The sequence below is a fragment of the Balaenoptera acutorostrata genome, chromosome 5 (assembly GCF_949987535.1).
Source record: "Balaenoptera acutorostrata chromosome 5, mBalAcu1.1, whole genome shotgun sequence".
In the NCBI taxonomy this organism is placed as follows: Eukaryota; Metazoa; Chordata; class Mammalia; order Artiodactyla; family Balaenopteridae; genus Balaenoptera; species Balaenoptera acutorostrata.
In genome coordinates, this window is record NC_080068.1 from 121,726,107 (window position 1) to 121,746,840 (window position 20,734).

A 20,734-nucleotide genomic window follows, 5' to 3' on the forward strand; every position below is an offset into this window, starting at 1 on the left:
TTATAAACAATACCTTAAATATATTTAATATAAAATATCAAGATTTTATATTAAATATATTTTCCCCCAACATGGAAGCTTAACATTGACATTCAACTCTGAGGCTGAATGAGTCAGTCTGTGGCCATACCTTAGGGAGCAGGCAAGCAATTCTTAACCATCTGTCCATCCTTTTCCATCGGACCTAGAATTTACATTTGTCGGCTGCCCACAAGGGGGCACAGCTTTCTCACCCTCAGATCTAAGCACCAAAAGTAAACCAGCAGTGGAAAACCGAGGCGAACAAATTGCTGGCCTTTACCTGGAAATTGTTGTACTTGTAGAGGGTTCCTCCCGTGAGCTGAGGCACGAGACCCAAGGAGGCCACGTCCACGTACTGACTGGGGAAGAGGAAGAGCGTCACGCAGCAGCCGTGAGCCACGCAGTCCTTGGCCAGAGGGTCGTAGACATTTGTCTGGGGCTGGAAAAGGATCTGAAGAAAAAGATACACAAAGGGAAAAAAGAAAACCACATAATGTTTCTGGTTTCTGTTTTTAATTTCTATTGAATTCTCACTGAAGTTTGTTAAATGAATTTTTTTTCCCCAGTTAAGTGCAGAAGAAGAAGTGAGCCGTGATAATCATCAGCGAAGAGGAGGCCATGTGTCGAGCACCCCGTGCGCCAGGCGTGTGCTGTGTTTGATACACGTATGTGCGCAATGTTCTCTGATCCTCCGACAGCTCTAAGGAAGCTGGCGTTTAGTCCTCCCTTTCACAGACCGAGAAGAGGCAACTTGGTCGGTGTCACGTGGCCGCGGCTGGATGCTCACCTCGCGGTTTATCCTTTCCCCTGACTTGTCCCCTCGGCTACACTGCCAGAGGGGGTCTGAGCAAAGCATATTTTGAGCCCCGGGCACGTCTACTTCATGCCTCAGGAGTGCTGTCACACGGGACCGTCCCCTACAGTTGCCCTCTGCTTTGATCTTCTTTCTGCGTTTCCCCCCATTTCTTCCATTCCTCTAATAGTCTTATCACTCAGTCTCTTACACATACTATACATGAAAAAAGTTTGAGACCTTATCTTATTTCAGACATCAGTTTTTCCAGGAATATACAATTTCCTAAATTATTTACAGTTCAAAATCTTCCTACAAAATACAATGTCCTGGATTTATACATTACATGTACCTTCTCCCCCTTTCCTATACAAAGCACACACTCCCTCTCCCTTTATTCCATTTTAAGAACTGACATATGGACTTCAAAGGGCAACTGTTTACAAATACCTTCTCTTTGTCCGTATTAATCAGTTTTTTGTCATCTCTGTTTTTGAGCTTCCCTGGTGCTTCCGCAGTTGGCAAGGAGGAATGGAAGATGAACAGTTTCCCGGGACAGTCAGCTGCCTGGGGGGGAAAAAAAAGAGTCTTGGGTGGGAAGTTTTATTTTAAGGGACTCAGAAAAGTAAAATATAAGTACTTTCTATGAGCCAAGCACTGTATACATCTCCTTAATCCTCACAATAACCTTGTGCCTTCTATAGATTGGGAAACTGAGGCTCAGGGAGGCTAAGTGATTTGCCTAAAGTCACACAAGTTGTAAGCGAAGGAGCCAATATTTTTTTTTTTTTGGGCCACACTGTGCGGCTTGCAGGATCTTAGTTCCCTTACCAGGGATCGCACCTGGGCCCACAGCAGTGAAAGCACCAGGTCCTAATGACCGGACTGCCAGGGAATTCCCCAAAGAGCCAATATATAAATGTAGGTCTCTATACCATGATGCTTTAAACACCTATTAAAATGATGTGTCCAAGTAAAAATACTTTCTCATTTAGCCAACAGCAGTCTTTCAGGACCAGGTAAATCCCCTGATGACAGGATCCCCAGGATCATGATGCAATCCAAGCTCTTCTTTGAAATCATTAGTAAACACAGATTGAACCTGAAGGGGTACTTCAAGGAAGAATGCACAAGAATGCATCGGTGCTGTAGCAACAGCAGACACAAGGAACCAGCTATCAGGCAAGAGGACAAAAGGAAAAGATGCGGGATCAACATCACACTATCTGTGGTCCCTGGGAAGCAACGAAAAGCCCAGGGAGGCTCCATCAAAGTCAAATCAGCATGAAAAATATTTAAAATCTTATTTAAGGAGCTAAGAAGTAACCTACAAGCAAAATTTACCGAAATTAAATGATTCAATAGATTGCCCCTCTCCCATCCTGCCTCTCTCCAAACCACCCAGGCACACTGTTGCCTTGAAATAATTTCAAGGCAACTGTTCTGATCACATAGGTGGCTTTTCTCCTTAAGACTCCTGAAGGCTTTCCATTACAGGATAAAGTCCACATTTCTTTATTTGGGTGGGAGCAGGAAGGCCGGGAAACAGTGAGATGTGTTGCTACCAACGTTCGCCGTGTGCAGCCCTGCACCAGACCCTTCGCGCACATTTCTTATTTAATACTCACAACCTGGTGACGAAGGTAGTATTGTCTGCATGTTAAGGATAGGAAAACTGAGGCTCATCCAATTTGGCGAGGTCACACAGCCCATGAACAACAGTTTTGAGGCCCTTTGGAGTTTAGTCTGAATCTGTCTTTCCAGTCTAATCTTCTCGCCCCTGACCATCCCCTGCGCTGGAAGTTGCAGCCACACAACCTTCCTGCTTTCCTGGAATACACCACGTGCTTTACACACCTCCGTATTTGTTCCCTCTGCCTGGAATCCATCTTTCCCTTTCCTTGGCCTGGAGCTGTTGTTTGCAAAGATGCGGTTTAGCGGCACACACTTGTGTGCCTGGGTCAGCTGCAAGATGTGAAGTCATTTGCCACTAATAATAAGGTACTTGGGTTTGTGAATAAGTTCCTTAAAAGACAAATGAAGGTGTTTAAAAAAAAAATCATCTGAAAAGCATTTGTACAGTAAAATGTATAATGAAGCTGTGACAACCAGATTGTGCTAGTAAAAAATTTTTTAAAACAGAAAAAAAAAAAAAAATGAAGAGAATTCAAGGCTAGCCCTGTGTTAATGTGTCTCACCGAGTGACACTGTGATGTGCTTTGTGGAGTGGGTCCCAGCTGACACCCTGGGAAGGGTGTGTAACCCATGCCCCATCTTGTCTTTGCTGTGTGGCCAGTAGTGAGCAGTGACTTTATTGTTGCCCGAGTCTTTTACTGAAAACTACTGATACATAACAGCATTAATAAAAAGGAAGGCAAGGCTGAATGAAGAGCATGGGCAGTGACTGTGTGTATATGTGTATACACACCACATAGGAGAAAGATGTTTTCAACACTCTGGCCAACAAAGGCAGCAGTTCCAATGACCAAACCCAAGTAAAATTTCCAGTAATATTGATAATAACACGTTAAATTTTTTGCAATTCTATGACTAAATTTTTTTCATTTCTATCACTTTTACTATTATAAAAGTACTTTTTATTTTAATCCAAGTAGCAGAAAAGGTATAAAACTTTTCTTAAAAGTCTATCTTTTCCCTGACTTTTTGTGCCTCGCCTGCCCAATTCCCCTAAAGAATTCACTGTCAAAAATTCTTCTATCCATCTAGATCTTCTCTACTCACAGACGCATTGTAACTTTATACCACGGTAGTTAAGAGCATGGGTCCTAGTTCCTAACTGCATGGGTTAGAATCCCAGCCATTTTATCAGCTAAGTGACACTGGGCAAAATGTTTAACTTCTCTGAGCCTCAGCTACCTAATTATATGACACAGGAAAAATAGTAACTACAAAATACTGTTGAGAGAATTCAATGACCCAGGACATGGTGTTAATCATAATTACACATACATGATTGCCTAGTTAATATTACCTATGGAGTAAAATTCTGAAGGAAAAAAAAATAAAGTACAATATTGAAAAAAATAAAGAAGCCATATTTATCTTTTTTCCTAATATAATGGCTATTAATTTCAGATTTATTATTTCATTAATCACATCCTTATAAAATCTTTTATGAGTAGCAATAAAAGAAAGAGCTCCTATGGCATTATATGCTTTATAATCCCTACAAAATTTATCTTTTTACCAAAATCTGACTGTGCCCACATGAGTGCATCATGTAGGATTAGATGAATGACATGTCATTCTTATTATGGTGGAAACAGGTTGAGAAAGGCTGGCCTGGAGAACCCATTGTTCTACGTTCAGCTCCAATGTCCTTTCCTCTGAGAGATGTGTTATTATCCCCCTCAGTAGAGCTGGTTGCCTCTACCTCTTTGTCCCTACTCTGCTTTGTAGATAAGACTTTTCTAGAATTAATGACACTGTGTTACAACTTTAGGTATTCTGCTGTCTTCCATGGATCACAGGCTCCATGAAAAAGGAAGGACCTTGATTTTTCTACAGTGTGTTTCTCCAAGCCCCCTGCCCAGGGTCTGGTGCCTTTCACTCTATAGATGCTCCACAAGTTTTTGTGGAAGGAATGTGGTGATGCATCACCTTGAAACCAAATTTAAGCATATATTAAGACAACTGGAAGATAAATTCCCCCCACCTAATGATATATTTGAAGCATAACCACTAAAGGCCATTTCCCTCCAACATTTTGCCAAACTCTATTTATCTAGTTTTATGGGGGAAGTAAGAGCTAACTCAGAAAACTGTTCTGAGGCCAACTTAAAAGACAATGCCAGAAATTCACATATAGTTGAGTTATGAGTGTCAGATTTTGAAAGAGATGCAGATTTTGGAAGACTATGTGGAAAAAAAGACACTAAGAGTACAAGAGGCTGTGGACACGGAAGCATGTACAACAGAAAATAGGGAATGGAAACCTTTCGTTGGATAGTTCAAGGGCTTTTGAGAAAGTATGCATCAGAAGTTACCAAACAGTCCCTCTTTATCTTTGTGACAAATTAGCACATGTTTTATGTTAGTTTTTGTCTACTCTCTTTGCTTCAAAAAGTTTATTACAACTAATTATATATAGATTTTACTTGGCATCTAGCTGATAGAAAGTAAAGCTATAATTCAAATGGGGGAGTCCAGTTCTAAAATGTCTCCACTTGGACACAAATAAGAAACACTGCACTCTGATGCTCTTTCAGTTTCTCCTCCCCTCCACAGAGAACGAGACTCTCAGCTCTGGCCTCTCGTGCAGAACACCCTGAGCTACTCGGCTGACCTGCTGCGGTCCCGGACTTCCCAAAGTTACTCTTTGCTTGCCTCCTCCACCCCCTTTATTTTTGGGAACACAAGCAATGAACATCACACATGGTATTATGGAGTTACATCTCTTCTACATACTATGAGCAACTTCGAAGCAGGGACAGTAGTCCTCACGTTGTCTTACAAAACACAGGCATTTAATCAATCTTTGTTGATTGAAAGAAAAGTGAATGAATGATGTGGTCTCTTCAATATTTAGATATTACCCTGCAAATTCTCAAAAATGTTAGCTCTTAGCCTAATAATGACCTCAGGCAAGAATTTTAGTACCCTTGTATATATTACACAAATTTAAGTCTTACTGATTTTTAGCTACATGGGACCTGAAAAGATGATGAAATGATGTGACGGTCAGAGGCAGCTATCATACACACATCAGACATTTACACACATCAGACATTTACACACACACACACACACACACTTTTATCTTATTTGGAATTTTTTTTCCTTCATCCAAACCTGAAAAAGTTGCTATGAGGCAGAAAGTATCGAATTGTACTACAGCAGCTTCTGCTCATATACAACGAATTATAATCACCCAGAATCTTGGGAGATGCAGAAGAAACCTTTTTCATTAAGGTTATTTATGGCAACGGTCTATTTATAAAAAAAAGTTTTGAGGAAACAGATGATTAAAGGCACATATACAATAGAAATACTAAGGCAAATGTAAAGAACTGGAAATCAGTAAGAAGGTCAGGGAAAAGAAATCGTTATATTAGAATATCTACCCTAAGTAGTATCTTAGTAGTTAAAGCTAAAAGAAACATTATGAGTTAGACTGCTTATAGCAACCGACTCTAGGAAACCAGCTAGTGAATCTTTCTCCATGTAAGAGACTGAATCATGCAATAATGTCTCCAGTTAATGTTCTACACAAGAAAGAACTTTCTTCATAGTGTTCTTTCTTAATTTAACCATTAATTAACAGCTTAGGGCAAGACATTAAATCATAGTTAAACAAAAGCGTTCTTAGTGCAAGTGTAATGTGAAGTTGTACGGGTCAGGTATGCAATTTTCTCGTGAGTTAACTTAATGTAAGGCTATTCCAAGAGATTGCAGAATGAATAACAATTCTTTATGCTGGTGGTTCCCAAATATGGATAATCAGCAGAGCAAACTGGGGAGCTAATGAATCAGGATCTCTGGAAGTGGGGCCAGAGATCTGCATTTTAAAAAAGTTCCCGCCCTTTAATACGTGACTCCACGACTTGGGGCATGCCTGCCTTCCCGGTCTTCTGCAGCCCTGGAGTCTGTGTGAAGATGGGCTGGGAGAGCAATCTGCCAGCAGGCACAGGGCAGTAAGCACCACTAACATTATGTCCAACAGTGTCATTTTATAAAGGTAGCTCCTTATCTTCATATAAAGACAGTTCTTGGGCTTCCCTGGCGGCGCAGTGGTTAAGAATCCACCTGCCAATGCAGGGCACACGGGTTCGAGCCCTGGTCTGGGAAGATCCCAAATGCCGCGGAGCAACTAAGCCCGTGCACCACAACTACTGAGCCTGCGCTCTAGAGCCCGCGAGCCATAACTACTGAACACGTGTGCCACAACTACTGAAGCCTGCGCGCCTAGAGCCCGTGCTCTGCAACAAGAGAAGCCACCACAATGAGAAGCCTGCACACCACAATGAAGAGTAGCCCCCTCTATCCGCAACTAGAGAAAGCCCACGCGCGGCAACAAAGACCCAACCCAGCCAAAAATAAATAAATAAAATAAATTTATAAAAGAAAAAAAGCTATAAAAAAAGTCCTTTACCTTCTCTAAAGGGAGTTCATTCTACTTTGTAAGAATAATGCTACTTATTTACTTTGATATTTGTAAAGTTATTCTGATTAGTTATATTTAGATATTAGTTTCTTCTCATCTTTAAACTTCAGTGTAAAAGTACATGCTACTCTAACATTAAAATTGCAAGTATAACAAAAAATAACATGCAAAAGACATGAAAGTAGATTGGCTGAAATGCACTGGCCTCTGGCAAATGACAGGCAGCTGAGAACACGGACAGCGCAGTTATCAGGGTGCTGAGCAACCTCGAAGAACATCATGCTTAATAAGAACACGGTGGTTTTCAGTCATGTATCATAATATCACATTTTAGATATGTGGAATGCAGGTACACAAGTTGCTTTATATATTTTTTTCTTTCACAGCTGCTAAGCAGCCTCTAGACCTCTTGTGGACTGCCAGTGTGGAACCCATTGTGACAAGACAGTATTGCTCCCTTTTAGAAAAGATATATTGGTTTGAGCTGGGATTCTGGATGCATGTTTTAATGAAGCCTGTATATTCTTTCATGGATGAAACTTCCTGTGTGTGTGTGTGTGTGTGTGTGTGTGTGCGCGCGCGCGCGCGTGCATGTGCCTATCTGTCTTCTTTAAAATTTACTTACTAGCAACTAAAGAAGACCCATGCCGTGCTCTTCTTTCCACTCTACTGTCTTAACTAATGATTTATTGGCTTATGAATATCCACTCATCTTTCAGGCATGAGCACGTGAATACAGTGTTACTCCCAGTACTAACTTCTCAGAGTAGAAAGACTTGTAGCGTCATATATAACTTATCACGTATCAGGAAACTTACATATGAATTTCTAGACACCTTATTGGAGGAGAGAACAACAACAATTGTAAAACTCTTTCAAATTGAAACAGAAGATATTTGTCCTTAGCAATGTGGAATAAAATAGGAATTCCCAAGTCTTTCTGTAGCCCAAACAATGATCACTGCTGGCTTCCATGGGATGAAACTTAACATCTCCAAATCGCTTTCTGATGTAAAATTTATCTTTAATTTCATGTTAAATTAACTTGTATTGAGGCTTTTTGAGGGATATCTACAAGTCTTTGATCCCATGAGTGAATACTCTGAAGACCAAAGAACCCAGGCAAGAATCACTATACTGGAACCAGACTATAATGTTTGGTCATAAAATTTATGTGGAAGTATCTCATAAACTTAATTCTGTAGGGTTGCTGTTGCTGTTTGTTACTGCTAGCCATTTTATCTTAAAAGATAATTTAAATGTAACTTTAACAATACAATTTAAAAATCAATTTTAGGAACTAGCTGTCTGGGCCAAAGTGGTTTGACTCTTGTGCTAAGGTAATAATGATTAAGAGTAAGCACTTTCCAACCATTCTGCCTTCCCCAGATTAATGTCTTTATTGCTATGAAAACGACCAGAGTCACTTGGGCTCAGCTTCCCAACCAGAGAGTCGGCCAACCCCACTCTGTTTCTGGCATTCAGCAAGGCCCCAGGCAGCATTCCCTTCTGTCACTGACTGTCACGACCTTGCCCTTGCATGTTTGAAAACCCCAAGGAAGGAGAGAGATGGAGATTTTTCTTTTCGTATCTGGTAGTTCAGATATTGTTGAAATAATTTTAAAATAGATCATATAAAGTTCACATAAAAGCCAAAAGGAGGAGCTAAACTGGAAACCCCACAAAATCAGTTGCTCAGATGCTAACAGCGCTGGAATGTAAACGCTGGGAGCAAGCCGTGGTTTGGGCCGTTTCCTCCTGAGATTTGTAGGGAAGTTTGAACAGCCTCCAGCAACCTGCATGTTTTTGTTTTTGTTTTTTTTTTAAACATCTTTATTGGAGTATAATTGCTTTACAATGGTGTGTTAGTTTCTGCTTTATAACAAAGTGAATCAGTTATACATATACATATGTTCCCGTATCTCTTCCCTCTTGCGTCTCCCTCCCTCCCACCCTCCCTATCCCGCCCCTCTAGGTGGTCACAAAGCACCGAGCTGCATGTTTTAATGAAGGCTGTATCTTCTTTCATGGATGAAACTTCCTGTGTGTGTGTGTGTGTGTGTGTGTGTGTGTGTGTGTGTGTGTGTTTTTAGAATTTATTTACTAGCAACTAAAAGGGCCTTCTTCTCACCTTTAGTGCTTCCATGCCAGCCCGGATGACAGGAGCAAAGACGGTCTCATTTTCATTAGAGTCTGCAAACATCTCTGGAATCTGGTCCAATAAACTGCAAGAAATGAAGGAGCAAAAGGTTTTAAATATTTAGCATATTTGTAATAAACATCAGGAAATAAATCATGAACACTTCAGGCCTAAATACATATGGTGTTTTTCTTACACTGAACACCTGTGGGTGAATTTCAGAGGTCATTCCTCAAGGAATGATATCCTGGCATGATTTGGCACCGAAATTTATGATTTGGTTGGAACATTTACAAAATCACACTCTTTATAGATTTTTTTCCTATTTACTACATTTCTGATCTCTTAGACTATAAATTATGGAACAGTGGCTATATCATCACCAAATACTCTCATGCACACTCAGGAAATAACTCCCTTGCGTTGCCTTCCAGCAAAGAGAAGGGACTGGTAGGGTTGAGTATGTGTACTAAAAAAAATTCCTCCTTTTAGATACCAGTCTGCAATGAAAAGAGACAGAACTAACATAAATAATAGACTTTTATAATCCATGTGTTAAAACCCCCTTGCTAATGACAAAACAAAATATGTGTGATTGAATCAAAACATTAAAAAAGAGAAAGACAAATATCATATGATATCACTTGCATGTGGAATCTAAAAAAATGGTACAAATGAACCTATTTACAAAACAAAAATAGTCACAGATGTAGAAAACAAACTTATGGTTACCAAGGGGGGAAAGAGGTGGGGAGGGGTAACTGGGAGATTGGGATGGACATATACACACTACTATGTATAAAATAGACAGCTAATAAGGACCTACTGCATAGCACAGGGACCTCTACTCAGTGCTCTGTAATGACCTACATGGGAACAGAATCTAAAAAAGAATGGATACAGGTATATGTATAACTGATTCCCTCTGCTGTACGGCAGAAACTAACACACCATTGTAAACCAACTCTACTCCAATAAAGATTAATTTTAAAAAAACAGACAACTGATTAGGATCTAAATTATAAAGCACTCGATATTTACTTGTGAATCACAGACTGGGATTCTTGATAGCTGACAAGGAAACCATCCAACAGAGGGACAAAGACCTCGCTGACGTCCGTCACCACCATCATCTGGGGCCGTGCCAAAGTGCTCTTTACGTTAAAGAAATGGAGGACTTTGTTGTACGTGATGAAACCAACTCGAAGTGAGGAAGTCTCTTCCTGACCTTCCCTGTGAGAGACAAAGAAAGGGTTTGACGTTCTTCCATAAAGTCCTGAGAGAGCGGCTTCTATGAGAAATTCAGTAAGAATACATTCTATAAAATATACAGAAGACATGTTTAAAGGTTTGGTCTTAATTATCGTTTACAGGATATAGATATTACTGAGTCACAGTGGTAGGGGATGGGAGATACTACAAAACTAACTTAAGTTGATTTTTTAAAAAATTCTCAAAAATCTAGGTAATAAACCGAATAGATATTATGAAAACATTTGCTCATATTTTTCTACTATATTTATTCTAACCATAGCAATTACAAGGTGCTTTTTTCCCCCCCCACAAACAAGCTAGGTTTATTACAGTCTTTAGAAAGAAAGCTCTCAGAAGTCACCAGAAGGTCAGAGTAACAAATGGCATATCTGAAGCAAGAGAAAGGCATATTCAGATTACAAACAGGACAGCTATTTTTATCAAGAAAGGACTTGCTCCTCCTGTGTGATTCTTTTTTTACACATTCTCAAGACTCTCAATAGGAAATGGGCTAGATTTTGAAAGCTATATACCATATAAACATATAGTGTAAATACTAAAATAAATCACATATACGAATTGACAGTGTAATTCTTATTAGGTAACCATTTGTGATGGTCATGGCTAGAGAATAAAAGCAATAAAATCTCCAAAACTGTAACAAAAAGTAAAAAAAATTTTTTTTAGTAAAACCTTTTTTGAGGAATTCCAGGACAAGGCCTTAATGTTCCTGAAAGGAGTATAAAGGCATGAATATTGCTGTTCAAGTTTATACTAAGTATATTCAGAGTTGAGTGGTCTAGACTCTAGTTTTTATTCTCACTGTCTCTCCTTCCCCCTCCTCCTTCCACACGCCCTCCTAAAAAAACACACCTAGACACTAATGATGCTCTCACGCATTTTCAGCAGCGGATATAACATAGCGCTGAGTGGCTACGTGAAAGCCATTTTCTTTGACCCTTAGATATCAGTAAAACTTATTTTGCTTCGGGGACAACTTCTGTGAAAAAGAACCTAGTCTGCTCAGTTTCTACATTTTGCACATGGCCTAAAGAGTTACTTGAGGGCTTCCCTGGTGGCGCAGTGGTTGGGAGTCTGCCTGCCAATGCAGGGGACACGGGTTCAAGCCCTGGTCTGGGAAGATCCCACATGCCGCGGAGCAACTGGGCCCGTGAGCCACAACTACTGAGCCTGCGCGTCTGGAGCCTGTGCTCCGCAACAAGAACGGCCGCGATAGTGAGAGGCCCGTGCACCGCGATGAAGAGTGGCCCCCGCTCGCCGCAACTAGAGAAAGTCCTCGCACAGAAACGAAGACCCAACACAGCCATAAAAATTAATTAATTAATTTAAAAAGAAACCAAACACTTCAAGCAGAAAACTATGTTTAAAAAAAAAAAAAAAAGAGTTACTTGAGTACAAGAGAAAGGACAATGGAAGTGTCCGAAGTTCCCACCGAAGACTTCCCAATTTCCTTGATGTTTCAGCAGAGTACAGGCTGACAAACTATTCACTTTAAACTCTGTTCTATTTCTTCTCTACTTACGTTGCTAACTGAGGACATTTGCTCTCCACTGTGGCCTTGATAAATGGCTGGGCAGTTTAAATAGATCCTCATAATCCCAAAAGCACTTGGTAAATGTTTACATTTTGGACTCTTGCAACATTTTTAGAAATGGGAATCCTTACCCTTTGTAACTACACATATACAGACTTGACACACATACACACACACACACACACACACACATCCCCTCCACAATCAAAACTGTATGACTTTACACAACCAACGACTATACTAGACTGTATCCGTGTTCCCCGTCCCGCTCCCTATTTACTAGAATTTTACTCTTCAAGGCCAAGCACAAATCCTCCTTCTGTGAAGCCTCCCCTGATGCTACCAACCGGAAGTTACTTCCTCTTCCTAAATTTCTACAACTCGTTCACATTTGGCTCTTGGTAGAAAGTGCCTTTTAGTTAACATTTCAGGAATCCCTGACAATAAACCAATAAAGGGCAGGGCTCAAGGCTTACACTCTCCGCTCCTGGAGGGTCTAGTACAACGTGGAGAATAGAGGTCTCGTTGAGGATGACTGCCATGATGTGGGACGCTGTCTGGGATGGCAAGTTAGAACGCAAACTGATAAACTATTTGTCTGTATCCCTTCTCAGCTCCAGTGGAGTGATGTCGCCTTGGTAGTTTAAAATCAGCCCAGCTGGAAGTATTTATACCACAGGAATGAGCAAACACTACAAATCAAGGCTTTATTTATTTGAGAGCCAGTTTTCCAGCACACCACTGGTTAAGCTCCTGTTTCCCAGTAAACCTTTTATTACAAAGGGTGAAAAATGTCCAGCAAATCATGAAGGGGATTTATTCCTTTTAATAGTTAATTTGGAGTCAACCAAGGCAAAAGACCCAAAAGAAAAATTACAGAGAAGAATCTGGATTGCTATTCCCCATTGGCTTTGGACATTTTTAGTGATGGGAAAAGGGTATCCTGGGATTCATAGGGTTCACTTAAAATCTAATTAACATTTTTTGTAAACATCTAATCAGGACATCTCACATTATTACAAAATAGTAGTAGTGTTTCCATTGGAACAACTCTTTTTAAATTTGAGAAACAAAGAACTATCCTAAAATTTTCTTTTTCAACAGTATAGCTGCCCTGTTAAATCATATCCAGGAGAAAACAAAACCTCAGTCTCTCCTTCATTTGATTCTACACAAATTTTGTAAAGTTATATAAGGGATATCTTAATAAAGAACATGTTTTGTTCCATTTTTCAATGACCCCTTCCCTCAACAGTTGCCCCTATTATTATAATGGAATGAATCTGACAGAGCAACACTGAAGATATTAGTAACTGGAAGAACCAGAATATTCCAAAATCAAGCATTTTGAACATCTTAGCTACAGCAACATTAAAAACAAACAACCAGAAAAAAGTCTGAGAGTTTGATCTGAGGAACGAGTGAAGCGCTTCAAATCTTTTCTTTCCTGTTCCAGAGAAGTCAGACAGAAAAGTCTGGCAACCTGGCAATATCAAAGATGCAAATTCAAAGTTAAAGAGTAGGAATGGGCTTTCCCTTTTCAAAAGATTAGCTGAGAGATGAACATACCTTAGATATTAATCAAGACTTATATACTATGCTTTAAAAAGACCGCTTTAGTTCACAGAAGTAAATCAAATTGATGGCAATCTTACCATCGAAAATATAAAGTTATACATACACGCAGCCCAAAATAAATTTCAGGGGAGAAAAGAAAAAACAGATTTGTTTTAAAAGATAAAGAAAGAGAAGGTATTTTGGCTTGAATAAAAACTTTCAAGAGAGTTACTTGAAAAGTGGCGGGGAATAGCCAGCAGTATTCTCCCCCCGCTCCGCATCTCTTGCCAAAGCCACACTTCTGCTCCAATGGGATATAAAGGTCATGATGACACCTAACAGTGTGATTTCATAACTTGCATCAACAGGTTACAAGCTTCATATCACCAGTGTGTTGAAAAGAAACAAGGGGTTGGTGAAGTGACTATGAAAATAGGTTATGAGGAACTAATTTGAACCAGTTTGAAAAAAGAGAGAGAGAGAGAGAGGCCACTTCCAGAAATTAGAGTAGTTTGCTTTCATACAACTCAAGTTCAAAATTCAGATGTAGTGTTAAAGCAGCCCTGGGGGAGGTCTGTGATCAAATATGCCGTTTTAGGCAGAAAGTCCATACTTGTCAAGTGTCCCTGAGAATGAGGTCACAGAAACTATAGTCACAACAGTCGGCAGGCGTCAGAGGCCTTTCTTTTGCCCCATCTTCAACTTGCTCCCAGCTCATTCTTCATTGTAGGATTCAGTTTGAAATCACCTCAATGTTTTTTAAACATCCCCACTGCTTTTCCAAACCATCCTTGAGAATATTATGACTTCAGCTTCATGGATACAAACAAAACTACTCCTGGGAGGTCCAGAGTTCGCTCAGCTGAGCCTCACAGGCACCAAAGCACCCGCCACGTGTGGAACAAATACAGAGGAGTGGGCACCCGCGGACCTGGGGAGACCTAGGGGCTGCGGACAACTCGCCCCTTTCAGAACAGAGGTTGCTTATGTTCAGAACACAGGGAGGGGTGGAAGATGTTAAGACCGGAGCAGACACTAGGTTTCAGACAATCTTTTCTAGCCTCTTTTATTTTCTTAAGCATGTCATCTTCTCATAAAGGAAAGCTTTCTCCCTGCTCACAAGTCTCCTTACTAGATGCTGGTTCCCATCCTAAACAACTAGTTTGTACACGATAAAACATAGTCATGTTTGCTAATGTACCTTTCCACCTTTCCTTTTATGCACTGCCCCCTGTAACAGCAGGACACATGATGTACCCTGTGCCCTTAAGTTACAGGACACAGAGGCAGGAAAGCTGCAGAGGGGTCAGACAGGGTACTATAAGGGCAAAAGGGAATTTGGCCAAAAAGCCACGGGGCCTGCCATGCGACAACAGTTCAGTTTCCTGGCATCCCTTAGAACTCTCTACCACACCCAGCAACTACCCGTTTCTGCTGGAAAATCAACGTTTTTGAAAAGTGAATAACAGACTTCCAAGGCCTTTTCCACCACACTGCTGGGATTCTCCTTATAATTTAGAATGGATTTTTGAATGTTGTTTACCGTGGCATTATTTCTTATCAGTTGTGTTTCTTCTGCTTTGTACAAAAGATTACTCTGAGTTTTTAAGGATTGTTTGATGCTGTTTGTAATTGTTTATAAATTATAAACAAGTATCCGATGTCCCCATTAGCAAAAGAGACCAATGGGCCATTCGGCACTTGTTTTCTGGCCAATATACTAATTCAGCAATATTGTATAAGTTACAAAAAGAATGGCAGTTCCCTTACTTCGGAAGTTTTTCCAGCACAGTCTTCAGTTCTTCACATATGAGCTTCACAAGTCCATTCTTAATGTTACTATATGAAACATCAATCATGAAGATAAAGGCTGGTGGGTTGGGAGGCTTATTCTTCTACAAGAAAGCAAACAAATCACACACATATAATTATAATGTACATACATTTCATAATCAAATTAAAACACCCAGAAACTCTTTAAGGTCATCAGACAGCTCATTTAATATAACATGTGTGGAATTAAATCATTTTCTGGAACAGTCTCTGATGCTATAAAAAAGATAAAAGCTGTTTATTTCCCAGGCTATGACCTGGGTCCCACTATTGAATTAGACAGGATTATGAGAGCTAGCAGAGAAAGGCTCAGAAGACCTTATTACCACAATTCCCCAAAGGTGAGTACAGTCTTGTGGCGACCTTGCTTAGAACACTCTGCCTTAGGGGAAGCGATATGTCTGGAACCCTGGCAAACTGTGGCCCAAAATAGTATACAAAACTATAATTAGTATTTGTTTTTGAAACTGAAGTAAAACTTCATTAACTTGTCATCACCATTTTCAACTCTCTTCCTTTATAAGCTCTTCAAAGATATGAAATTAAATACTAAAATATAATTGTATACTTAAAAAATTGTGCTGTATTATTAAATATGTACCTGTTCCTTACATATTTATGGTAAAAAAAAATGAATACTGGGTCTTTTCTCTGTTTAAAACAATCACTATAACATAAAGCAGCTGCTACATAAATGTTTTGTAGCTTTTGGTCCCTTTACTGGCTGGTGTTCAAACAGCTCTTAGGAAGCAATTCTTCAGTTGGATCTTACAGAGTATTTAGAAAATAGAACCACAGGCAAACAACTTTAGTGACTCACACTAGAGTAAAGAATTAAGGTTAATTTAATCTTAATTTTGTGATAAATGAAAAAAATGTTCTAGATTAAATTTTAATTGTTACAATTATAAAATTAGATGACACTATCTCCAAATTAAGTTACTAATTCATCCTATGTCCACTATAGGGCTAGATGTAACATTCCTCTAATAAAAGTCTTTCATTTGAAAAAAGGAAAAAAATTGCAGGACTTGAAAATTATCAACCTGAAAACTTCATTGCTTTGCCACATCCAAAATCAGACCAACAAAGAAACGTAAGAACTCTGTTGCTGTCCACAAGAGCAATGATTTTTAAAAATTAATTAATTTATTTATTTATTTTTGGCTGTGTTGGGTCTTTGTTGCTGCGCGTGGGCTTTCTCTAGTTGCCGCGAGCGGGGGCTACTCGTCGTTGTGGTGCGCAGGCTTCTCATTGCGGTGGCTTCTCTTGTTGAGGAGCATGGGCCCTAGGTGCGCGGGTTCAGTAGTCGTGGCTCGCGGGCTCTACAGCGCAGGCTCAGTAGTTGTGGCGCAGGGGCTTAGTTGTTCCGTGACATGTGGGATCTTCCCGGACCAGGACTCAAACCTGTGTCCCCTGCACTGGCAGGTGGATTCTTAACCACTGCACCATCAAGGAAGTCCCGTGAGCAATGATTTTTATTGCAAATCATTCCTGATTCCCACCTAATCTAATTCATAACAGAAACTTATGCTGATTTACATAGAATGAAAATAACAATCGTTTCCACTAATTAAACCAAAACCTGTGACCAATCCAAATGTGCCTTACCATTCTTACATTCTCTCCTAAGTTCAGCATCACCAGTTCCCCACTGAATATTTTTGATATCTCCAACCTACACATTTCTACAGAATGCTTCTCCGTAACTTTTCTATGTATGCAAAACTAATCCATCACTCCTCTATAAATAACATTTTCTTCCGATATCTCTATCAATAACATCACTACACGTCAACCCAAAGGCTTGAAAACATGAAATTAGATTTGACTATCTCTTTTCTTTCCATCACCAAGTCCCATTGGTTTATTCTTTCAAAATGCTTCTTTCACATGTTGTACCCCAGCCCCACTCTTAACCACCCGGAAGTTTGTCATCCTGCACCTAGACAACTGTACTGGCTTCGTCCCTGTCTGCCTTAATCGATCACTCTACCCCTTCAACCCAGCTGGCTTTGTCCGACCAACCTTAGCATGTATGAACTCTACAACGTGGTTTACTGTGACATCTTGAAGCTCCACATCTCCTGGCTGCAAACTACAGTGATCTGAAATAAAACCCAGCTCTCATCCTCCGTCTCTCTTATCTCTGCAATTTTCGGCCTGGCAGACCGCTTTCCCTTTTTCAGCTGCCGAGGCACCGTGGTGTCATTTCCTCTCCCACTTTTCTGACTGCTGCTTCTGTTTTTCATTTTGTTATCTTTCTCTGAAGGATACCCTCTTCTCTTTCCTTATCACATGCTCCATCACAGAATCTCATTTGCTCATTTTTAACCAGCACCTCTCTGTAGGCGACCCCTCAGATTCTCTCCTCATGGTCTGTCTTCTGAGCTCCCGACCAGCATTCCAATCAACCACAGCGCCCCTCCACAGCAAGGTCCCGCCAGCACCTTACACTCAAAATCTTAGAAGTGAAGACAACATTTCTCCCACGATGCTGGCCTTTTCTACAAGGAACTTACAGAAAACATGATCCTCCAGAATGATCTGGGCTTGACGCCTCCTTTCCTCTGTGGAATTGCTCACCTCCCTTACTATCCACACCTGGTTAACCGTGAAGCCCTCAGCGGCTCCTTCTAGCTCCAGTTCCCAAATTCAGACCCTCATTTTCATCCTTTTTAAAAATTATTTTTAACTGTGGTAAAATACACAGAATATAATTTACCATCTTAACCGTTTTTAAGTGTGCAGTTCAGTGGTTTCAAGTACATTTACGTTGTTGTGCAACCATCACCACCATCCATTTCTAGAACTCTTTCTATCCTGCGGAAACGGAAACTTTGTACCCTTTAAACAGTCATTTACCATTTCCCCCCCTCTCTCCAGCCCTGGGAACCATCATTCTACATTTCTACTTTCTGTCTCTGTGAATTGGACTACTCTAGGTACTTCATAAAAGTAAAATCATACAGTATTTGTCGTTTATGTGATTGGCTTATTTCTCTTAGCATAACGTCCTGAACATCCATCCATGTTGTAGCATATGTCAGAATTTCCTTCCTGTTTAAGGCTTAATAATATTGCATGGTATGTATATACCACATTTTGTTTATCCATTCATCCATCTGTGGATACTTGGGTTGCTTCTACCTTTTGGCTATTGTGACTAATGCTATTATGAACATGGGTGTGAAAATATCTCTTTGAGACTCTCCTTTCAATTATTTTGGGTATATACCCAGAAGGAGAGTTGCTGGATCATTTGGTAATTGTTTTTAATTTTTTGAGGAATTGTTATATTACCCTCATTTTCTCTTGTTTTGACTACTACATTAACTTCTAATACCTACCTCCCTACCTCCAATCTCCCTCCTCTCATTATACAGACTGCTGTCAGAATAAACTATCCAAGGCACAAGAAAGATCCCAAGGCTACTGCCTCTGAGGACAGGAAGTTTACTGAGTCCCCAGAGCCAAGCACAGAGCATGGCTCAAGAGAGCACTCAATACTGTTAGATGAGTGAATGAATGTGTAGATGGGTGGATGGATTAATGGAAACAACTCCCTCTTTGCCTTTAATTGTCCTCATGGCCTACTGAATTAGTACAATCCTTCAATGGCCTGGCATTTGAGAGTCCCCATAATACTCATTTAGCAAACATGTATAAAAGCCTAAGAGATCAAAGCTCTGATGCCAAGCCTAGTGGAAAATAAAAGGATAGTCTGTGTCTCAAAACAATTTCCCAGCTTTACTTCCTATTATGCCCCAATACACATTCCTCCAACTAATTTAAGTGTTTGCCATTTTCAAAACATTTTCTATCCAGAAGTCACAATCTAGTGGGCGTGGGCCAAGAAAAGTATTTCCTTGGCTGGAAAAGTATTTCGTTTGGCATAGTGTTTTAAAAAATATTTGAATTTGAATGTGTTTTGGGGGAAGAGGGAATATACTCTCCAACCATCCTAGTCTCTATAGTAGGTCCCCATCACTCATCTACAAAGCCCCGCACAGCCCCTGAAGAAATTGGAGTAAGTTGCAAATACCTCTGAGAAACTGCTTCTGCTCAACATTTCGTTTCCCCTTCTCTGCTCGTGGCTTAACCAGCTCAAATGTCACTTACTCTTAGAACCCTTCCCTGATCCACCCAATCATAAATTCTTGCTCATCTGTTTTCTTATGGCACTCTGACTATTCTATTCTTACAGCATTTATCCTATTATTTATATCATAATTATATACTTTAGTTATCAGGTCTATGCATGGTAAGGACTTTGAGATCAGGTTCATATTCTTGCTAATCTTGGTATCACTCACAAACACAGCCAAAGTGCCTTGGACATACTAGGTATACAATAAATGTCAAAGTGAACTAAAACTAAGTGGAGAAACTACATTTTTATTTAGGGAAAAAAAACAGGCTGGCTTGGAATGAAATTTTACCTTTCAGGTACACTTTATATGTAGATAGATATATTCTGTAAACTTCTAAGTGAAAAACTGTCAGTTATTAGACAGAGCTGGGTCTTTTTTTCCAGGGGAATTCCATGGTGATTTTGTAAATACATGCCTACATATCCACAGTGTACTGATAGAGAATAGGGGTTCTGTGGTCATACAGACATGGTTTTCAGTCTGGCTCCATCATTTTCTATATGTATGGCCTGAGGTTGGTACTTAACCTCTCTAAGCCTCAGTTTCCCCACATCATGGTGATAACTCACCACATGAGGTCACTGTAAGAACTAAACGATACAATACATAGAAAGCACTTAGCACAGAGCCTCACACATAGTGAATGTTCAATGAATGTTAATTTTATTATCTAAAATTGGCATTAAGATTATCTAAAATGAATAGGAAAAATGTTATTTTGTAATTCTTCTTTAAGTTTGTATGGTATTAAAAAATACACATACAAATTAAATAAACTCTTATTCATCACCCAAACCCCTAAGGCAATTCATTATTATTCTTCATTTATATTTTAAGGTATAATTAAATTTGAAGATATTAAGAGTTCTTTTATTATGAACCTTATTTGGAATAATAAAAGGAAGATTAACCTTACAAAAAACTCTTCAAAATGTACAGTTTTTGTTTGGTTCCTTGCCTGCTGTGTGAGCTTTCCCATCAATTAGACATCTGGAACATTTCCAGATAAAAGAGTTTGAAGATACTGAGACTTTTGTTCCCAGAAATAGATTTGACTCCCTGCCTAAGTTCCTGCTAAAAAAGCATAAAATCAAGATAATATAGCCTTTTTGGCAGAGAACTGGAAACTCAGAGCATAGTTAGATTTACACTACAGTTGCAAAGATGAGTGAATAAATTTTCCTTCACTAGATACAATGGCTTTATTACATTTAATTAGAACTTCAAATGTTTATGTTCTGCCTGGTCATTCTCCTTCAGTCAACAACAGTAAAGGACAAATAAACTGTCCAAAAGTAACTGG

At 39.7% G+C, this 20,734-nt stretch overlaps 1 protein-coding gene across 1 annotated transcript in view; it reads right to left on the reverse strand.

The window, feature by feature from the left end:
- Positions 1-20,734, reverse strand: part of SEC24D (SEC24 homolog D, COPII coat complex component) — a 113,137-nt gene that overhangs the window by 18,191 nt on the left and 74,212 nt on the right. The window contains exons 11-15 of the mRNA XM_007172423.2: positions 15,215-15,339; positions 10,120-10,311; positions 9,070-9,163; positions 1,265-1,381; positions 302-472 (exon numbers count right to left, since the gene is read on the reverse strand). Of these exons, the coding sequence (XP_007172485.2) occupies positions 302-472; positions 1,265-1,381; positions 9,070-9,163; positions 10,120-10,311; positions 15,215-15,339 (699 nt within the window). The remainder of the gene's footprint in view (positions 1-301; positions 473-1,264; positions 1,382-9,069; positions 9,164-10,119; positions 10,312-15,214; positions 15,340-20,734) is intronic.